At 35.6% G+C, this 16,103-nt stretch overlaps 1 protein-coding gene and 1 long non-coding RNA gene across 2 annotated transcripts; both read right to left on the bottom strand.

Annotated features, from left to right (window-relative positions):
• Positions 1-456: 456 nt before the first annotated feature.
• On the bottom strand, positions 457-15,052 carry LOC126773718 (valine--tRNA ligase). The gene is made up of 18 exons (XM_050494813.1): positions 14,788-15,052; positions 13,957-14,124; positions 13,709-13,842; positions 12,764-12,922; positions 11,869-12,130; positions 10,300-10,430; positions 9,553-9,650; positions 8,846-8,970; positions 8,359-8,504; positions 7,879-8,071; positions 6,533-6,721; positions 5,378-5,484; positions 4,605-4,832; positions 4,084-4,225; positions 3,374-3,544; positions 1,820-2,014; positions 1,301-1,579; positions 457-1,022 (listed from the first exon to the last, which is right to left on the bottom strand). The coding sequence occupies exons 1-18, from the start codon at positions 14,950-14,952 to the stop codon at positions 807-809; spliced, it is 3,108 nt and encodes a 1,035-aa protein (XP_050350770.1). The 5' UTR covers positions 14,953-15,052; the 3' UTR covers positions 457-806.
• Positions 11,149-11,775, bottom strand: LOC126773730 (uncharacterized). The gene is made up of 2 exons (XR_007669766.1): positions 11,567-11,775; positions 11,149-11,449 (listed from the first exon to the last, which is right to left on the bottom strand). It is a non-coding gene; the product is annotated as an uncharacterized LOC126773730 (long non-coding RNA).
• Positions 15,053-16,103: the final 1,051 nt, after the last annotated feature.

The raw sequence follows: 16,103 nt of genomic DNA, 5'->3' as shown, positions 1-16,103 counted from the left end.
TATTTTATTTTAATTATTGATCATACTTGATACAATATGCTTTGCACTTTTTTTTTTTTATTCGCCGGGAGGACAAATGACTACTCCACCTGATAGTAAGTGGTAGTAGAGTCCAAACGCGACGACGGCAAGTACAGACGGAAAAAAACGTTCTGCACTAGCCGCCTTCGCCTTGCTGGCCCGTAAGATGCCTCTTCACGCCTCGTTTGAAGGAACCCGGGTTGTAAGAGGAGGGGAACACGTGAGCTGATAAGGAATTCCATTTTTTGGAAGTGCGACAAAGAAAGGAGTTGCCAAATTTCTTTGTGCGCGATGGAATTGATGTAACAGTTAGGCGGTGACATCAATTGTAATAATTTTTAGTTCGGTTTAATTCTGCTGTTGCATAATGACTTAACCAAGTTGAATTTAATGTATTGTACATTGTTTTGTATTCAAGAAAAAAAAAACAGTTCATAAAGCACAAAAACATTTATTGCAAAAGGTCAAAAATAAATTATTTGAGAGAACAAAATTACAATAAACTTGAGGCTGTTATATCTTACACACAGATAATCTAAAATCTTTAAACAAAAAAATATAGCCTTATTATATTTTTCCTATGTAAACCGCAAAGTAGTATACTAAAAATGTAGTATTTTCACTTTATAAATGCATATCGCTTTATATACAATATAATATGTATGTATAAAGAATAATTTTAAAATATGGAAACTTATTTTTAGTTCTGAAAGACATTCTCATGTCTATTGTTTTAGGGTATAAAATAAAATAATATAAAATTTTACACATCCACAGCTAATTAATTACATTAATTTCAATGTATCTACGGCTGCTTGCAAGCGTTCCATTTCGCCTTGAGATTGCGTAAGTTTCTCTGCGTTGGATTTCTGTACTTCGGGTGGCACTTTTGTGATGTAATCGTCAGCACCAATCGCTTGTTGCAGCTTATTGATAGTTTGTGTTAGAGTGTCTTTTTTCTTTTCTAATTTTGTGATTTCCTTTGCTGGGTCGATGAGTCCCTGAAAATGTATACTTGATGTTAATAATAATAAACTTTAACAAAGTATCATGTATTGAAAAATCAATTTCTATTGAACAGACCATTTATTATAAAAGATATTTATATATTAAGGCTGTAAAAGTAAAAATTTTTGGCCTGTGATCATTGATTTAACATTCGTAACAAGACACTGGATAATTTAACTGTATTCTAAGCAACATTTTAAAGTAGATAAACGGTTGTCTGTAAAAATGTGTCTAATCAACTAATCTAATTGACGAATGATATAAGTTATACCTTCAGAACTAAATGCACTTCAATTTTATCCGAAACGGTTAAAATTGAGCAGCCCGACGGAGGCGCGTCATCACTCAGCTCGCTGTTTGCCAACGATTGCAACTTCCTGAACAGCTCCCGAACCTCTTGCAAGTCGTCAGAAATCAGTAAATGCGCCGTGGTCTTTTGTTTGTTTGTGAGGTTATACTCGGACCGCGTTGAACGAATAAGATGAACAATTTTGAGAGCGGTATCTACGTTTGCTTCGAGCTGTTCTGAGCGCCAGGGTGTATCCAATTCCTGAAATATATATATAGTTTTAGATATAATAACATGTCAAGGATGAGTGTCGCGAGATACCACACACAATGCTAGAGGATTATTATTTTGTTTAACTATTAAAAAAGTCCATTAGTATACAGTGTAGAAGCGAATAGTTTTGATCAGTGTCTAGCTGTCGGATTCAGAACACAATACACTCTCCGCCTCGAGAGGCTAGACTATATTGTTTTACATTATATTATACCAAGTTAGGCTTACAGTAGGATATTCAGCCACACAGATGGACGGACAACTCTTGTCTGCTCTCGGCAGTCGTTGGTACAATTCCTCGGTGACGAAGGGCATGAAGGGACTGAGTAGTTTGAGTCCATACTCCAGTGTGGTGTAGAGAGTAGTACGAGCTGCCACTTTTTGTTCTTCTGTCCCCTGTACGAACACGGGCTTAAGATATTCCTGGAAAAAGAAAAACATTTGTACATTTGTTTCGTCTAAATTGCTCCCCGACTGGTATATGTTTTATTATGAGACTCAAAATTGAACACAAACTTTGTTTTAAGATAATGGATAATGGATAAGAAGCCATTGAAAATTTAGTGGTGATTGTTTATTTTGAAGGTAATGTTTCACATCCCCTCCATCTTTGGGCAATATTGCTTTGATATTTTACTATTTTTAGCTCACCAAGACAAATAAATATTTTTTAAGACTAAATTGCCATTTTCTTAGTCATATAAGTTTCTATGTGTAATAATTTAAGACTTATTTTATATTTTAAATGGATTTTATTTATTGCACAGGCAGAGAAACGGAGCCACAGGAGTTAAAACAAATATAATACTTTGACTTTGAATCGATATCACTTGAATGATCAATGGTAATCATTAAGGGTTTGCGAAAACCAATATTAATCTAATAAGTTCTTGAGTGGAATTATGTTGCATTATAAATAAAGATATTATATTCATCGCGAACTGTTTGTAGTGCATAACATAGCAAAGCTATTGACAAATCGCACACAATATGGAATAGGGTATAGGCATATAGACATCTTCGTTTAATATTTCACAAGTGGTTTCAAGTGGACAGCCGAGATGGCCTAGTGGTTAGAACGCGTGAGTCTTAAAATTTACTAAAAAGTATAAAGTAAAATGTAAAATTGCCGATCATCGTGGGTTCAAACCCGGGCAAGCACCACTGAATTTTCATATGCTTAATTTGTGATTTTAATTCATCTCGTGCTTGATGGTGAAGGAAAATATCGTGAGGAAATCTGCATGTGTCTAATTTCATTGAAATTATGCCACATGTGTTTTCTACCAACCCGCATTGGAGAAGCGTGGTGGAATAAGCTCCAAACCTTCTCCTCAAAAGGGAGAGGATACCTTCGCTCAACAGTGGGACATTAACAGGCTGTTACTGTAAGTGGTTTCAAAAACTGTATGATTGAATTATCATTGGTACATTAACCAATTTTTAAGAATCTATACAAATAAGCGAATAGTTGTTTGTTTGTTTGAACGCACTAATAGTTTGATCTACCAGTCCGATTTAATAAAATATTTTAGCGCAATACAGCCCATTTATTGAGAAAGGTTGATTATATAACATGGTACAGCCCATGGGTTGTAGAGTAGTAATTACTTTAGACGATACCGTCTAATGAGAGTGAAGCCACACTTAGCAGCTACATATGTAATACATAATTATATATAGGAATTAGAGCCGCATTCACCTACCTACCTCACTATTTTTTTTATCCATTAAAAAGATTAGGTAAGTAATACAATAACTACAACATTTAATTAAACTTACCAAATAAACGTCACAGAGGTCGTATAGCCATAAGTTATAGCAATGGGTAGTTGCGGAAGGGAAGTCGTAGGTTTGGAAACCAGAGTTGACCTTCTGCACAGCCAGCGCTAGCCTGGACAACATCCAGCGATCCATTGAGGACAGTCCTGGTGGGAGAGCTGGCGGGTGTGACTGGAATAAAAACATTAAATAATTGTTAATTGGCTAATATATACCAAACTCTAAAATATAGGTTATGAAGAAATCTCAATTGATACATCTTTTTAACTGTCAACGCACGCAATTCGGGATGAGCCAAAATACTTCAGTAGATGGAACTCATAGGTCTCAACTGAAGCGCTCATCAGCAACGCTAAATTTTCATGTGTTTATTACAAGTCTCGTACACCACGGTGAAGGAGTCATCGTGAGGTGACCTGCATGTTTCGAATGAAAATCTGACAAATGTTTATTCAACGAATCCCCAAATGTTCTTAATATGAGACGCCCTTAATCTTTAGCCTAGAACAGATTTTTTTAGACTGTTACTTTACTTTTCCATTTTTTATTCACCATATATGCATTGCAAAACAAAGTATTGTCATGTTTTACCCATCCAAGGGGAATGCACAAACCCCTATGTCTTGTAACCCCTGGTTTGTAAGGTAAGGTAATTGAGACCTTATAAAAAAAAAAAAAAAAACTATAAATATTTTCGAAAATACATATACCTTATAAGTGGTGTCGGCGGGGAAGTACATGAGCGCGAACTTGTCGGCGTTCCACAGCTTGTTGCAGAAGAAGCGGTAGCCCTGCACGCGCTGGATGTCCAGGTTCAGGTCGCGCCCCTGCGTCATGGCGCACAGCGCGAACCTGGGGGGGGGGGGGACTCCTACCGTTAGACCTATTCTATTCTCAACACATCATAATTATATTTAGTTACTGTAAGCGAAGCAAAAGATTTAAGTTTGTATCGGGCAGATGACACTTGGTTTTCTCGGAACGTTTTTTTTTTATGTAATATATACATTATTGTAATTATATATTAAAACTACATAATTTTTTAACTGATTTAAAATGTTCAGACTCGCTCTTTAAATCAAACATCATTATTTATCCTTTTTATTACGCAGGTTTATATATTACTAGGCTACCCAAGTGTCATAATTTTATTTTAATTTTGGGGGTAAATTAAATTGTATAATGCACAGCGTAAAAATTGATTAATCTAAGTATTTTGTCATCTCATCACCTTAAGGCGTCCGTTCCACATTCGGGAATACCATTCGGATAATCCTGCTTCTGTCCTTGCTTGGCCTTCTCGATTTCCTTAGGATCCAGGTTCGAGTCCACCAATTGTGCATGAAGTTGTTCCAAAGTGATACCCCGGACTACATCTACTGGGTCTATCACGTTACCCAGGGACTTGGACATCTTGCGACCGTGGGCGTCTCGGACCATTGGGTGGAGATATACTTCTCTGTTGATAAAAATAAATATTTTAATTTATGCATTCGAAGTGGAACTTGATAAAAATACTGAGGCAACTAAGGCGGCCATCCTCCGAGAAGATTAGCCAACAAAGTATTTATGGTACATAAACACAGATGCAATAATTAATACTCTCGAACACTAATAATCCAATGGAAAAATAATTCCAACACGACATATAAAGGAATAATTCAGACGCAATACAAATGGCCGTACGCGCTGTCCGATAGAGTGTAAACAATGGCAACTAACAAACTCTGAGAAAAAAGACAAGTACATTATATTGACTCTAACGGGATTTGAACCCGTGCCCTCGGTATCTGCATAGAATATTAGAGAAATTCTTGTTGTAATCTAGACATATTACAGCTTTAGAAAGATTTGTATAAATTTATAACATGTGGGGATTTATTTCCATAAAAAATAGTTTATGTTATTAAAATCAAAATACAAATGCTTCTGATATTTCTCAATATAAAAAAAAACATCAAATATCAAAATACACAATTCCCAGTTAATAATATCGATACTAACTTGAAAGGTAATTTTCCAAAAAGACGTTGTCCGAAGAAAACCATCCTGGCCACCCAGAAGAATAATATATCATGACCGGTTTCCAGGAGCGTGCCCGGGTAAAACGCCTGCAATCATATCTCTCGATATAATATTTTCTTAAAAAAAGAAAGATATTTGAGGCAACAATAAAGCTGTGTGTACACTTGTATAAACTAAGAAAGCTTATCGTTATTGTAAGTGCTTTAGTAATCATTAAATAATCTTCAAAATTAAAAATTATTGTCATTTTTTTATAGAATAGGAAGCCGGACGAGCATATGGGCCACCTGATGGTAAGTGTCACCAACGCCTATAGACATTGGAGTTGTAAGAAATGTTAACCATCGCTTACATGACCAATGCGCCACCAACCTTGGGAACTAAGATGTTATGTCCCTTGAGCCTGTAATTACACTGGCTCACTCACCCTTCAAACCGGAACACAACAATACCGAGTACTGCTGTTTTGCGGTAGAATATCTAATGAGTGGGTGGTACCTACCCAGACGAGCTTGCACAAAGCTCTACCACCAGTAGAATATTATTAAAAGAACCGTCACAGGAAATAATATGAAGATTATACAAATAAAACTTTTGAAATATGTAACTATTATGCTCTTCTAAAAAGCAGACAATTTATACACACGACCTTTTGCACTACCATACCATAATTCAGATAAAACATAAGCCGGTAATAAAATATACATAAGTTAAATATCATTCGAAAATGCACTCCAATAAGATTATATACCAAGGCATCAATTGGCATTCCACACAAATGCCAGGGGGAGTAAATATAAATAAACAATTTTGACGTGGAACCGATATGACATTTATCATTGAGTTTTAAAATAATATGGATTCATCATAAAATGGCGTTTCAATAACGGCGATGACGTTATCGGAACTTTGGAAGTAAAATTAAAGTATTAAGTGGACTAGTGTTAATATAATTATAAATAAATATATATTCTCCTTCTCAAAAAAGGGAGAGAAGGCCTTTAGCCCAGCAGTGGGACATTCACAGGCTGATACGGAAATATATATTATCAAGTGTGTAGTGCATAACGTAGCAAAAATATTAGCAAATTCATACGATTATGTCCTTCTGTCATTGGAATATAGTATACAAACCTGTAAATCTTCCGTTTGATCTGGCCATCCGAAGACAGAGAAGGGGAACAGTCCGGAGGAGAACCAAGTGTCCAACACATCATCATCTCTTGTCAGCTTGATATTTTCCACGGGCACTTGGAACTTAGAAGCGGCTTTAGTCAAAGCTTCCTCTTCAGAGTGGGCTGATATCCAACGTTCTTCTGCGTCCTAGAAAATTGTTATAATGTATCAGACACTATGCAGCTTGATCGAGAGATCATCTTTATCTGTAAATGTTGAAAATTAAATATCTTATAAATATTGCTTCAATAATTACATATAAAGAAGTTATAAGTGAATATGATGATAATTATTTGGATTTCTTAACATGCTAGGTTATCATTAGTATTTCTTATAGGTACGCATTATAATAATAGAATATAAATTGATAAATTTTATAAAATCCGCGATTACAAAAGTTGAGTTAGCCGCTTGAGTGAGGGACTTACCCCCTGGATTAATTCTTATGACATCTTTGGCGAAATATTTGTAAATTAGTAATTTGATTGTTTTGTAGCACTAAAAAATACTAATGACTAAGCGATTTTTTTTAATATATGAATACTAATGTAAACGGATTATTTTTGGGGATGTATTAACGTTAACCGTTTTTCAGATATTTTCTGTCATCGATTAAAACGTCAATCACCCAAAATTTTAAATTAATTATCGACTCCCGGGTTAGACAAAATAAATATGTCGATAAACGTGAACGATAAATTTCATGCAGTGCAAGTTTGGTTTTTATCACAACGAACCATTCGTAACTTCGTAAAACGTTTCGAAAAAAAAATTGCTCAATCAACTATATATCATATCAACTAAACGACATAGATTACTAGGTGAAATATGAAAAACATCGAGTAGCGGCGACTCACATCTCGTCACTCGTCAAACGCATAATCACGGTGCATCTACTTATCTAACGCCGAAATACTCAAAAGAAAAACGATACCTCATGCGCAGAATATAATAAATCGCCACACAAAAGGAAAGCCAGGCGCTAGCTACATCTAGCAACGTAACAAAGCCCACAGCGAAACACGAGACAAGGTACTCGGAAGGTCCGTACGCGAGCGCGCCGCCCGCGCCGCGCGACCTTCTTGCGCCCCGAGCGCGAGCGGCGCCGCCGGGCGCTCTGCGGGCGGCGGGGGCGGGGCGGCGGGGGCGGGGCGCCGGCGGCGGGGGCGGGGCGACGGCGGCGGGGCGGCGGCGGCGGCGGCGTCGGGGGCGGGGCGACGGGGATTATCGATTACTTATTATTTCCGATGCTGATTTATATATTTCGTTAGTGAAAGTAACCAATTGTAACATAGATTGTCTACCTCGCTAGCCGGCAAGCTGACGCGGTAGGCGGGGATGCGATGTCCCCACCAGAGCTGCCGGGAGATGCACCAGTCTCTGATGTTCTCCATCCAGTGGTACCATATCTTTTCGTGCACGTCCGGTATCACCTTCAGCTCGCCGCTCTTCACCGCTTTGATTGCCTCGGCCGCCATATTGTCACAGCGAATATACCTTTGAATATTTTTACGAAGTATATATGAATGTATAATGTATATGAGCTTAATGCTACTGAATGGAACTGAAACATACATTATATTGCGTAACCTATAACTTACACTCCTGCTTATTAGGTGTCACCACCATCGTCTGCCAATTATAACCTCTTCATAAAAAATATACCGTTTTTAAATTACAACAAAGAAAAACTACATAGCATTGGTATTTCATATCGAATAGCATTAATCACGCTTAAGTGTGCGTGTGTATTCATCCATGTAACATGTATGTATGCAACATACCACTGTGGTTTGAGCATGGGTTCCACCACATCCTTGGAGCGACTGCAAAGCGGTACAACCATAGCGTGGTCCTTCGTCTCTTTATACAAGGTGGCATGTTCAAGAACCGTTATTATCTCACGTCGGACGTCGAAGCGTTTCTTGCCCTAGGGAAGTAAAATAAAGGGAGAATAAGCATTTAATTACATTATAATAATTATTATTTATAGTATTAAATAGGCAGATTAGTAAATGGACGACCTAATGGTAAATGGTCATCACCACACATATAAATTGGCATTGTGAGAAGCATTCATTTAAAAACAACACAAAAAAAATATGTTAGAGCCTCAATGAAACTCAGTTGCCCAAATCTTAGTAAAATAAATTAGTACATGCCGTATAGTGTTGTCCTATAATCATTCTCACTCGTCGCGTACCAAAGAAATTACAAATACATGAGTTATTCCTTGATAGCATTATTAGTATTGTTAAAACAGATATTTACAGCAAATGGTCCACAGTTGTCCAGCATCCGGCCTTCGTCATCGAAGATGGTGATGAAGGGCAAGTTGTGTCGCTTCCCGATCTCGTAATCGTTCGGATCGTGCGCTGGTGTTATTTTCACGGCACCTGGAATTTAATTAAATGCATTTAATATGCATCACACTATCCACAAACTATGAACAGAATGAGTGAGCGAGAGAGAAATATTTTGTTTACTTTCGAATATTAATTTAGCACTTTAGATTGATCTCTATTACTGTGTATATGTCGCAGAATCAAAGATAAGACGCAATAACTTAAGTACAACGCCATCTATAAGCGTTTCTAGGAAACTTTTTTAAATTCAGAGTGCCCACTTGACAGTTAATGAATAATGAGTTGTTAATGGTTTGACATCGGACACTTGAGGTTTGCTGAACGCTCTCGTGCAGGGGACTTGGGAGAGGAACTCCGGGGCGAACGATCGTCTTCTTGTGTCGAACTTGCTGCGTTTCCGACCACTTTAATCGGCGCGGTTAATTGTTATTTTGTGATTATCGATTGTAAGCGAACAAATAAAAAACAGTTGTACGAGATTGAACTTTTACTTTGCGCCTACAACATGTCTGATAACGGCACCGACAATGAATTGCCCAACGTGATCAATATCACCCCGTTATATGTATATATGTCTTTATGTTACGTGTTCTATAATGAGCAGTATAATACCTGTTCCAAAGTTCATATCGACGTATTCATCGGCTATGACCGGAAGCTTCCTCTTGATGATTGGATGTAATAAGTTTCTTCCAATCAGATGTTTATACCTAAAAAAAAATATTGTTAAAAACGTAGCAACGATTATCGCCTATAATATAATATGCTAGCTAACCACCCCGGCTTTGTAGGGTCTACATAAAAAGTTTCTATCTTAAACGCGACACAGGTTAGAAAAGCTCCCAGTCGGCATGATTTTTACCGACAATGATAATCTTTATATTTCAGCTAAATTTCACAAAACCTTAAATGAAATACACACATAAACATCCCCATGGATCACATATAAAAAGAAAAGAAAGAAGAGAAATACCGTATGATAACCCTTTCGGTAGTTTTTGAGTTCAGCGCGTTCAGACAGATGAGGTGGGGCTTTGTTATACGTATAATATGTAGGTTCAATGCCTCGAAAAGCACGTAAAGCCGTTGTTTTTGGGTTTGCGCCTGAACATTATCCAGTCGTATCCGTTTTGGCGTTCCATCAGATCATAAGAATGAGCGACTTGAGAATACTCTTATTTGTGTACAAACCTATTTGAATATGTCCTACAAACTACTCTCCCTTGAGAATGAGAACGGTTTTCTAGTCAGAAATCGGTCAAGAGGACATCGCGTGATGTTTTTTTTAAATTGAATTTATTTTGAAACAGCCGGCATTTCATATTATATCAAATAAGCAAAGTGAGTAGTATCGCGTACCGGGCGTCTTGCGGGTGCACGGCGACGGCGACGTCCCCCAACATGGTCTCCACGCGGGTGGTCGCCACCACCACCTCCTCGTCAGAGTCCTCGGCGCGGTACGCGAACAGCACCAACACTCCGAACTCCACCTGGAGTACAATATACATTGAAAATATTGGGCTATTATTTTTTTCTATTTATATATAAAAGAACAAGCTAATACAACAAGAACTAAAATACAGTTCTTGCAAATCACGAAGTCGAGCGGAATTTACTTGTGGTAAATACGTGTCCGTATACGTGTCTAAGTGTGCGTGAAAACGAAAGCGGGTATGGTTAGCATAAAAATAATACCAATATTTTTATATGTTCAATTGATTTTAAAATAAAACATAAAACTTTTTAACTAAAATTTTTATTATTTAAAATACTAAGTAAGGGAATGTATTAAAATAAAATTATGTTTTTCTACATTTGGGTTTAAGTTTGACGGTAATTTAAGCGAAACATAAGACTTAAGGATACCCAATTGAACTCAAGATATGGCAAAATTATGAAAATAAGGTTAGGCTGGAACTATTTAATAACAAACTTCCATCTATTTTTACGAATGTGAAAAATGTGTCGCATTAATCTTCTACGGAACTGTCGCTATTAGTTTCAAAGTCAGTCGTGCTGCTATCACTTGATTCACCCACATTAATTATAAATTCAAAGTCATAATCAAAATATTTCATATACTCCTTTTCAATTTTTTCGACATGCTTGCATGTATTAAACCAGATGTTGTTATCGATACTGTTTAAACCTTCAGCTATTAAATTTTGTACTTCTGTCATATTTTGACCAATATTTTTCGAGGCAATCTTATTCTTCAAAATACCCCAGATGTTTTCAATGGCATTTAACTCGGGGTGATATGGTTAGATTTACTGTCTCTTTTACGTCGCTTTTTCATGGGTGAAGTAAACTTGGTTGATGACGATGGCAACTCCTTCTCTTCTTTTAAAATCCTAGTTACTGTGCGTTCACTGACGCCTGTTGCTTGGGCAGTTCTTTCTAATATGTTTGCTAATGGACTTAGGTCACATCCATCACTGTTATTTGCTTTCATAAAACTATATTCATCTTTAAGAAAGTGAAAGACTTTAGCAATGATTGCTCGACCCTAAAAACAATAAAATATACAATTGAATAAGTATCAAAAGTCAAAACTAAACAATAACTTAAATTAAAAAAATAACCATTTTTATTTAATGTCAAAACTAGAAAAAAAACAATTTACCTCGCTATGGATAACTTTGCGCTTTGACATGCTGACAGTACTTCACGGCAATTAGCGTCCGGGAACAATAAACACAACTAACCTGAGCGATGGCGCGCTCGCAACTGACCGCGTCGTCAGACACGCACACTATTGCAATATGCATGTACACGTTTAACCACAAATAAAAACTACTCGCCTTCCTGATTTGCAAGAACTGTAACTATTATGATTTAAAAAAAAATATAGTCTAAGCACGAAATATTTATATATATTATAGTGTATAATTTTTTAAAGATTGATTGCAGAAATAGAGGACTCACCTTACTGTCGTACCCAGGTATGGCCAGCAGTGTCCGGCCAGGCAGCTCTACCTTGTCCACCTCTATATCGGATATAGCACTTTTCAGCGCACACGACCAGTTGACGAGCCTGTTGGCTCGGTAGATATCTCCTGCGTCGTGTAATCTGATGAAGGCTTCATTGACAGCTCTACACATGGAGGGGTCCATGGTGAACCGGACACGGGACCAATCTAAAGAGGAGCCTAACGAGCGAAGTTGTTCGTAGATTCTAACGCCTTTCCTGGACAGAACAGATATCAACTGGTTATGTTATGTATGTATGTCAGTGTACAATATTTTAAATAAAATTATCTATATTTATAGAATACTTTTTTTTCCCTAACTATAATAACTAACAATATATATAAATTTATATGAGAAGATATAGATGTCAATCAAGAACTGTTTGTAGTACATATATATTATAAGCTAGTAGCAAATACTCTATACTACTAGGAAATAAAATAAAATGGAGATAATAATAATATCCTGGGATATTTTTTACATACGGCCATCTGATCCCAAATTAAGCTTGTACAGAGCTCGTACTATGGAAACCAGACAACTGATATACTACATATACTATTTTTCTTTTGTAAATACATACTTATATAGATAATTAAACAAATTACAGAAATGTATTGTTTGTTTCTCTACACTCTTTATTTGACTAGAATAGACTCGAAATGAAATATTTAAAAGTTGCTATTCTTATTTTTCGCTATCCTTTTATTTATACTGAAATATATATATATTTTTTAAAGAAAATCATTGTTTACTTAAGTGATAGAAAGTTTATTATAGTATGAATATTAAAAATGGTGTCATTTTATGTATATGTATATATATATATTGCATATAGTTATATACTTACTCATTTTTCCATTCCCAGACACGCTTGATAAACTCCTCTCTTCCCAATTCATGGCGCGTCTTCTTTTCCTCCCTCCACAACTTCTTCTCAACCACCACTTGAGTAGCAATACCTGCATGATCACAACCAGGATTCCAAAGAGTGGTTCGGCCATTCATCCTAAAAATAAATAGTTACAATAAATCTTATAATGCCCGAAGCTCATTTTTAATTTTGTGGTTTAATTATTGTCTGAAATACAATAAAATTCATGCTAGTAAAATGAGAAATAAAACATGAGAAATTACACTGAATCTTTGGCTCTACTTTAACTTCTTTGTTGCAGTTGAAACCAATGCCATCTTTGTCCTGCAGAAGAGGGCTATATATCACACAATTTATAACAAAGCTCTAAAGTTTCATGAAAATGTAAAGTTAAGGTAAAACAATTAATAACTGTCGCTTCTCAATATAATTGGTAATGCAATGTACTCGTTTATTTATATATAAAGGCCTCTGCAACTTTGACAGATGATTTAAGCAGCACCGGGATGACACTTGCGTTTATATTCATACTATATATTCAATATAAAAGTTATTTCAAGAATTTATGATATAACTTACAAATACAAAAAACAAGTGTAAGCTTGCTAACTATTATGTGAACACAGGTTAAGGAATTCGGGATTTTTATAAAATTGTAACCATCCAAAGTCAATGAGAAAGTTAGTAGCAATAACATTAAAACTAACAAATTCATTGCCGATAAATAACAAAGGTTACACGGAGTGATTGTGTGAGGCTTCCAGACATTAATGTGGTATAGATGGAATATAGAATTCTCACGCAATGCCCGTTAAAAAAAAGAAACTGCTTTCTTTCCAAAGATTAACTAAGTAAGAAAAAAAATATAGTCAGCAGAGGAGTAAAAATACTGACCTGTATTTGTATGTAAAATGTACATACCTGTGCCATCTTGTGATTGCATCTTCAACGGCATTGGTGAGAGCATGTCCAAGATGTAACGTGCCTGTCACGTTAGGTGGAGGAATAACCATCACAAACTTCCCTTTTGGGTTTGATTCCAGTACTGATTTCCTCTGAAACCGTTAATTTTTTTTATAAATGACATTGCATGAGGTCTGAAAAGAATTTATGCTGATAAATTTTAAGCAATAACATTTTTTTAAATCAATAAATACAATATAACATACTCCATATTCAGGTTTAAAAAATCCTTGTTTTTCCCACCAAGCATACCAGGCCGCCTCCACATATAATGGACTGTAAGCATCAGGCATAGGGCCAGATATGTCCTTCTTATCTCCTGGTGAAGTGTCAGCGGTGTACACTGCACTTTGTTTTGTTTCCTTGACTTTTTTCTAAAACACAATATTAAGAAACATATTACTTAATGCTATAAACATGACATGTTACTTAATTCTGTAAAGTGTTATATAGAAATTTACCTTTGTATTATATGAAATGAAATTTTTTTTCTTAAAAAATTAATATGCCAAGATTAATTCAACCAAATCAAGAAGTTGCTAAGACTTATAAAGTAAATGTGAATTCCTAACTGACATTTGTCTGCGGGAAAGCTTACATGTTTCGCTCGCCTCTTCCAGTATTCAATCAATTTGTCAATAGTAATTTAATAGTAATTTTATAATTATGGCATACCTATAATAGTATTGATACTTGTGTATTTAGAAAATAGGTTTCATCTTTTCGAAAATTCGATTAAAATGGAATATTTTTGATACATTCATTATGACATAAATAAATATGCATATAATTCAATACAACAGCATATAATATAAAAAAACCTGAACCTTTAAAAACTTTAGACACTAAACCAACATAAGGAAGTGATGCAATGTTAAAACAATGCATGTAATAATCCTTTCACTAAGTCTAAATGTAGTATGGGAATAAATTACTTAAGGTTTTGTTTTATAATTGCTTCGCGGTTATTTGAATTAGTTTGTCTAACGTTATAGGTTCCCCTAAAAGATTGTTATAAAAACATTATAATAACTAACCTCAGGCTTATCTTTCTGCACAGCTGGCGCAGTGCTCTTCTTATCCAACTTTGCTTTCAGTTTCTCTAGTTTTGCCGCTTTTTTCGCCTCCTTTTCTAGTTGCTTGGCACTCTTTTCTTGCGGTTGGTCCCCAGTGGGACAATTTTGGTTTTCATTGTCTGTCATGTTTTACCTCGAGAACAATATCCTTTTTATCCACAAGACGGACACATTTACATTACAGCCGTACGATGTGGAATCCTAATTATTACACGGTGACAGCTGGCTAATTTTGACTTTGACATTGTAAGTAGATACTACAAAGTTAAGAGTACGAGTCTATACTATAGTAAAGGATTAAGTTGATATATAAATTGGTCGAGATATTGGCCGCGAAGTTGCAATTGGAACTTTGGAAATTAGATTAAATTGGTTAGAACTAGTTAAGTAGAATAGTGTTGTACTATAAATAAAGGTAAATTAATCAAGAACTGTTTGTAGTACATAATACAGCAGAACAATTAGCAAATCGCATGGAATATGTAAATCTAAGGTGTGTTTAATGCGTAGACAGAGAAACTAATAGACATAATGAGGAGTTCCTTCTCACTTACACAAGAAAGAGAACGAAAATTACTTTACAAATGGTTTAGACAGAGATAGAATTATCAAATCTTTTGTCCCTTATCGCGTAACCAGTTTTGGTGCTACTTGAGTAGCGAAACAAACTTTACAGTTGGTGCGTTCATTGTGTTTTTTGTTCAATTTTCACTTTTTTTATGTTAGAAAACGATTCTAATCCAGTAAAAAGGCCGTGAAACAATCCTTATATAATATCGAAGGTTATACAATGGTATTTCATGTTAAAGCGATATCAAGAAGAAAATTGTCGGCGTGTGTTTTCACGCGTAAGTACGTCTATTTTGTCCCTAAATATAGTTCCTCAGTGAAGTTTATTTATGCCATAGCATGACGGAACCTTATATTGCATTAAAATCCTAAAGATAATAGGATTTTCCAGTTTTTATCATTCATACCCTATAATTATTTATCATGTAAATGCTGCCAGCGTCAGCTAAAAAAAATGTCCCGATTTTCGATAAAAAATGTCGACTCGTCGACAATGTAAACAAATAAATACGGAGTCTAGTAATAACCTAGAGTGCTTCGTTATATGTAAATATGTTATTTCAATTTATTCGTTCTCCTATTTATAAATTCGTAATGACAATATTCCTAATAAATATTCCTCATGAATTTATAATATAATTAGATTCCTAGTCAAGAGGTTAACATAGAAATATATGTGGCAACAATTCTTTATTAATAATTTAATT

This window comes from Nymphalis io, chromosome 15 (assembly GCF_905147045.1).
Source record: "Nymphalis io chromosome 15, ilAglIoxx1.1, whole genome shotgun sequence".
NCBI lineage: Eukaryota > Metazoa > Arthropoda > Insecta > Lepidoptera > Nymphalidae > Nymphalis > Nymphalis io.
Note: the sequence above shows the minus strand (reverse complement) of the source record. Positions and strands in the feature narration are given on the sequence as shown.

Excerpts from the sequence above, each read along its gene's own strand:
- LOC126773718 (XM_050494813.1), bottom strand. The coding sequence starts at position 14,952 with ATGACAGACAATGAAAACCAAAATTGTCCCACTGGGGACCAACCGCAA. Across the intron at positions 10,431-11,868 it reads TACCTGGGTACGACAGTAAG|GTGGAGTTCGGAGTGTTGGT; the intron begins GTGAGTCCTCTA and ends ATTGTACTCCAG. Across the intron at positions 1,580-1,819 it reads GTGTGGCTGAATATCCTACT|GAATTGGATACACCCTGGCG; the intron begins GTAAGCCTAACT and ends TATATATTTCAG.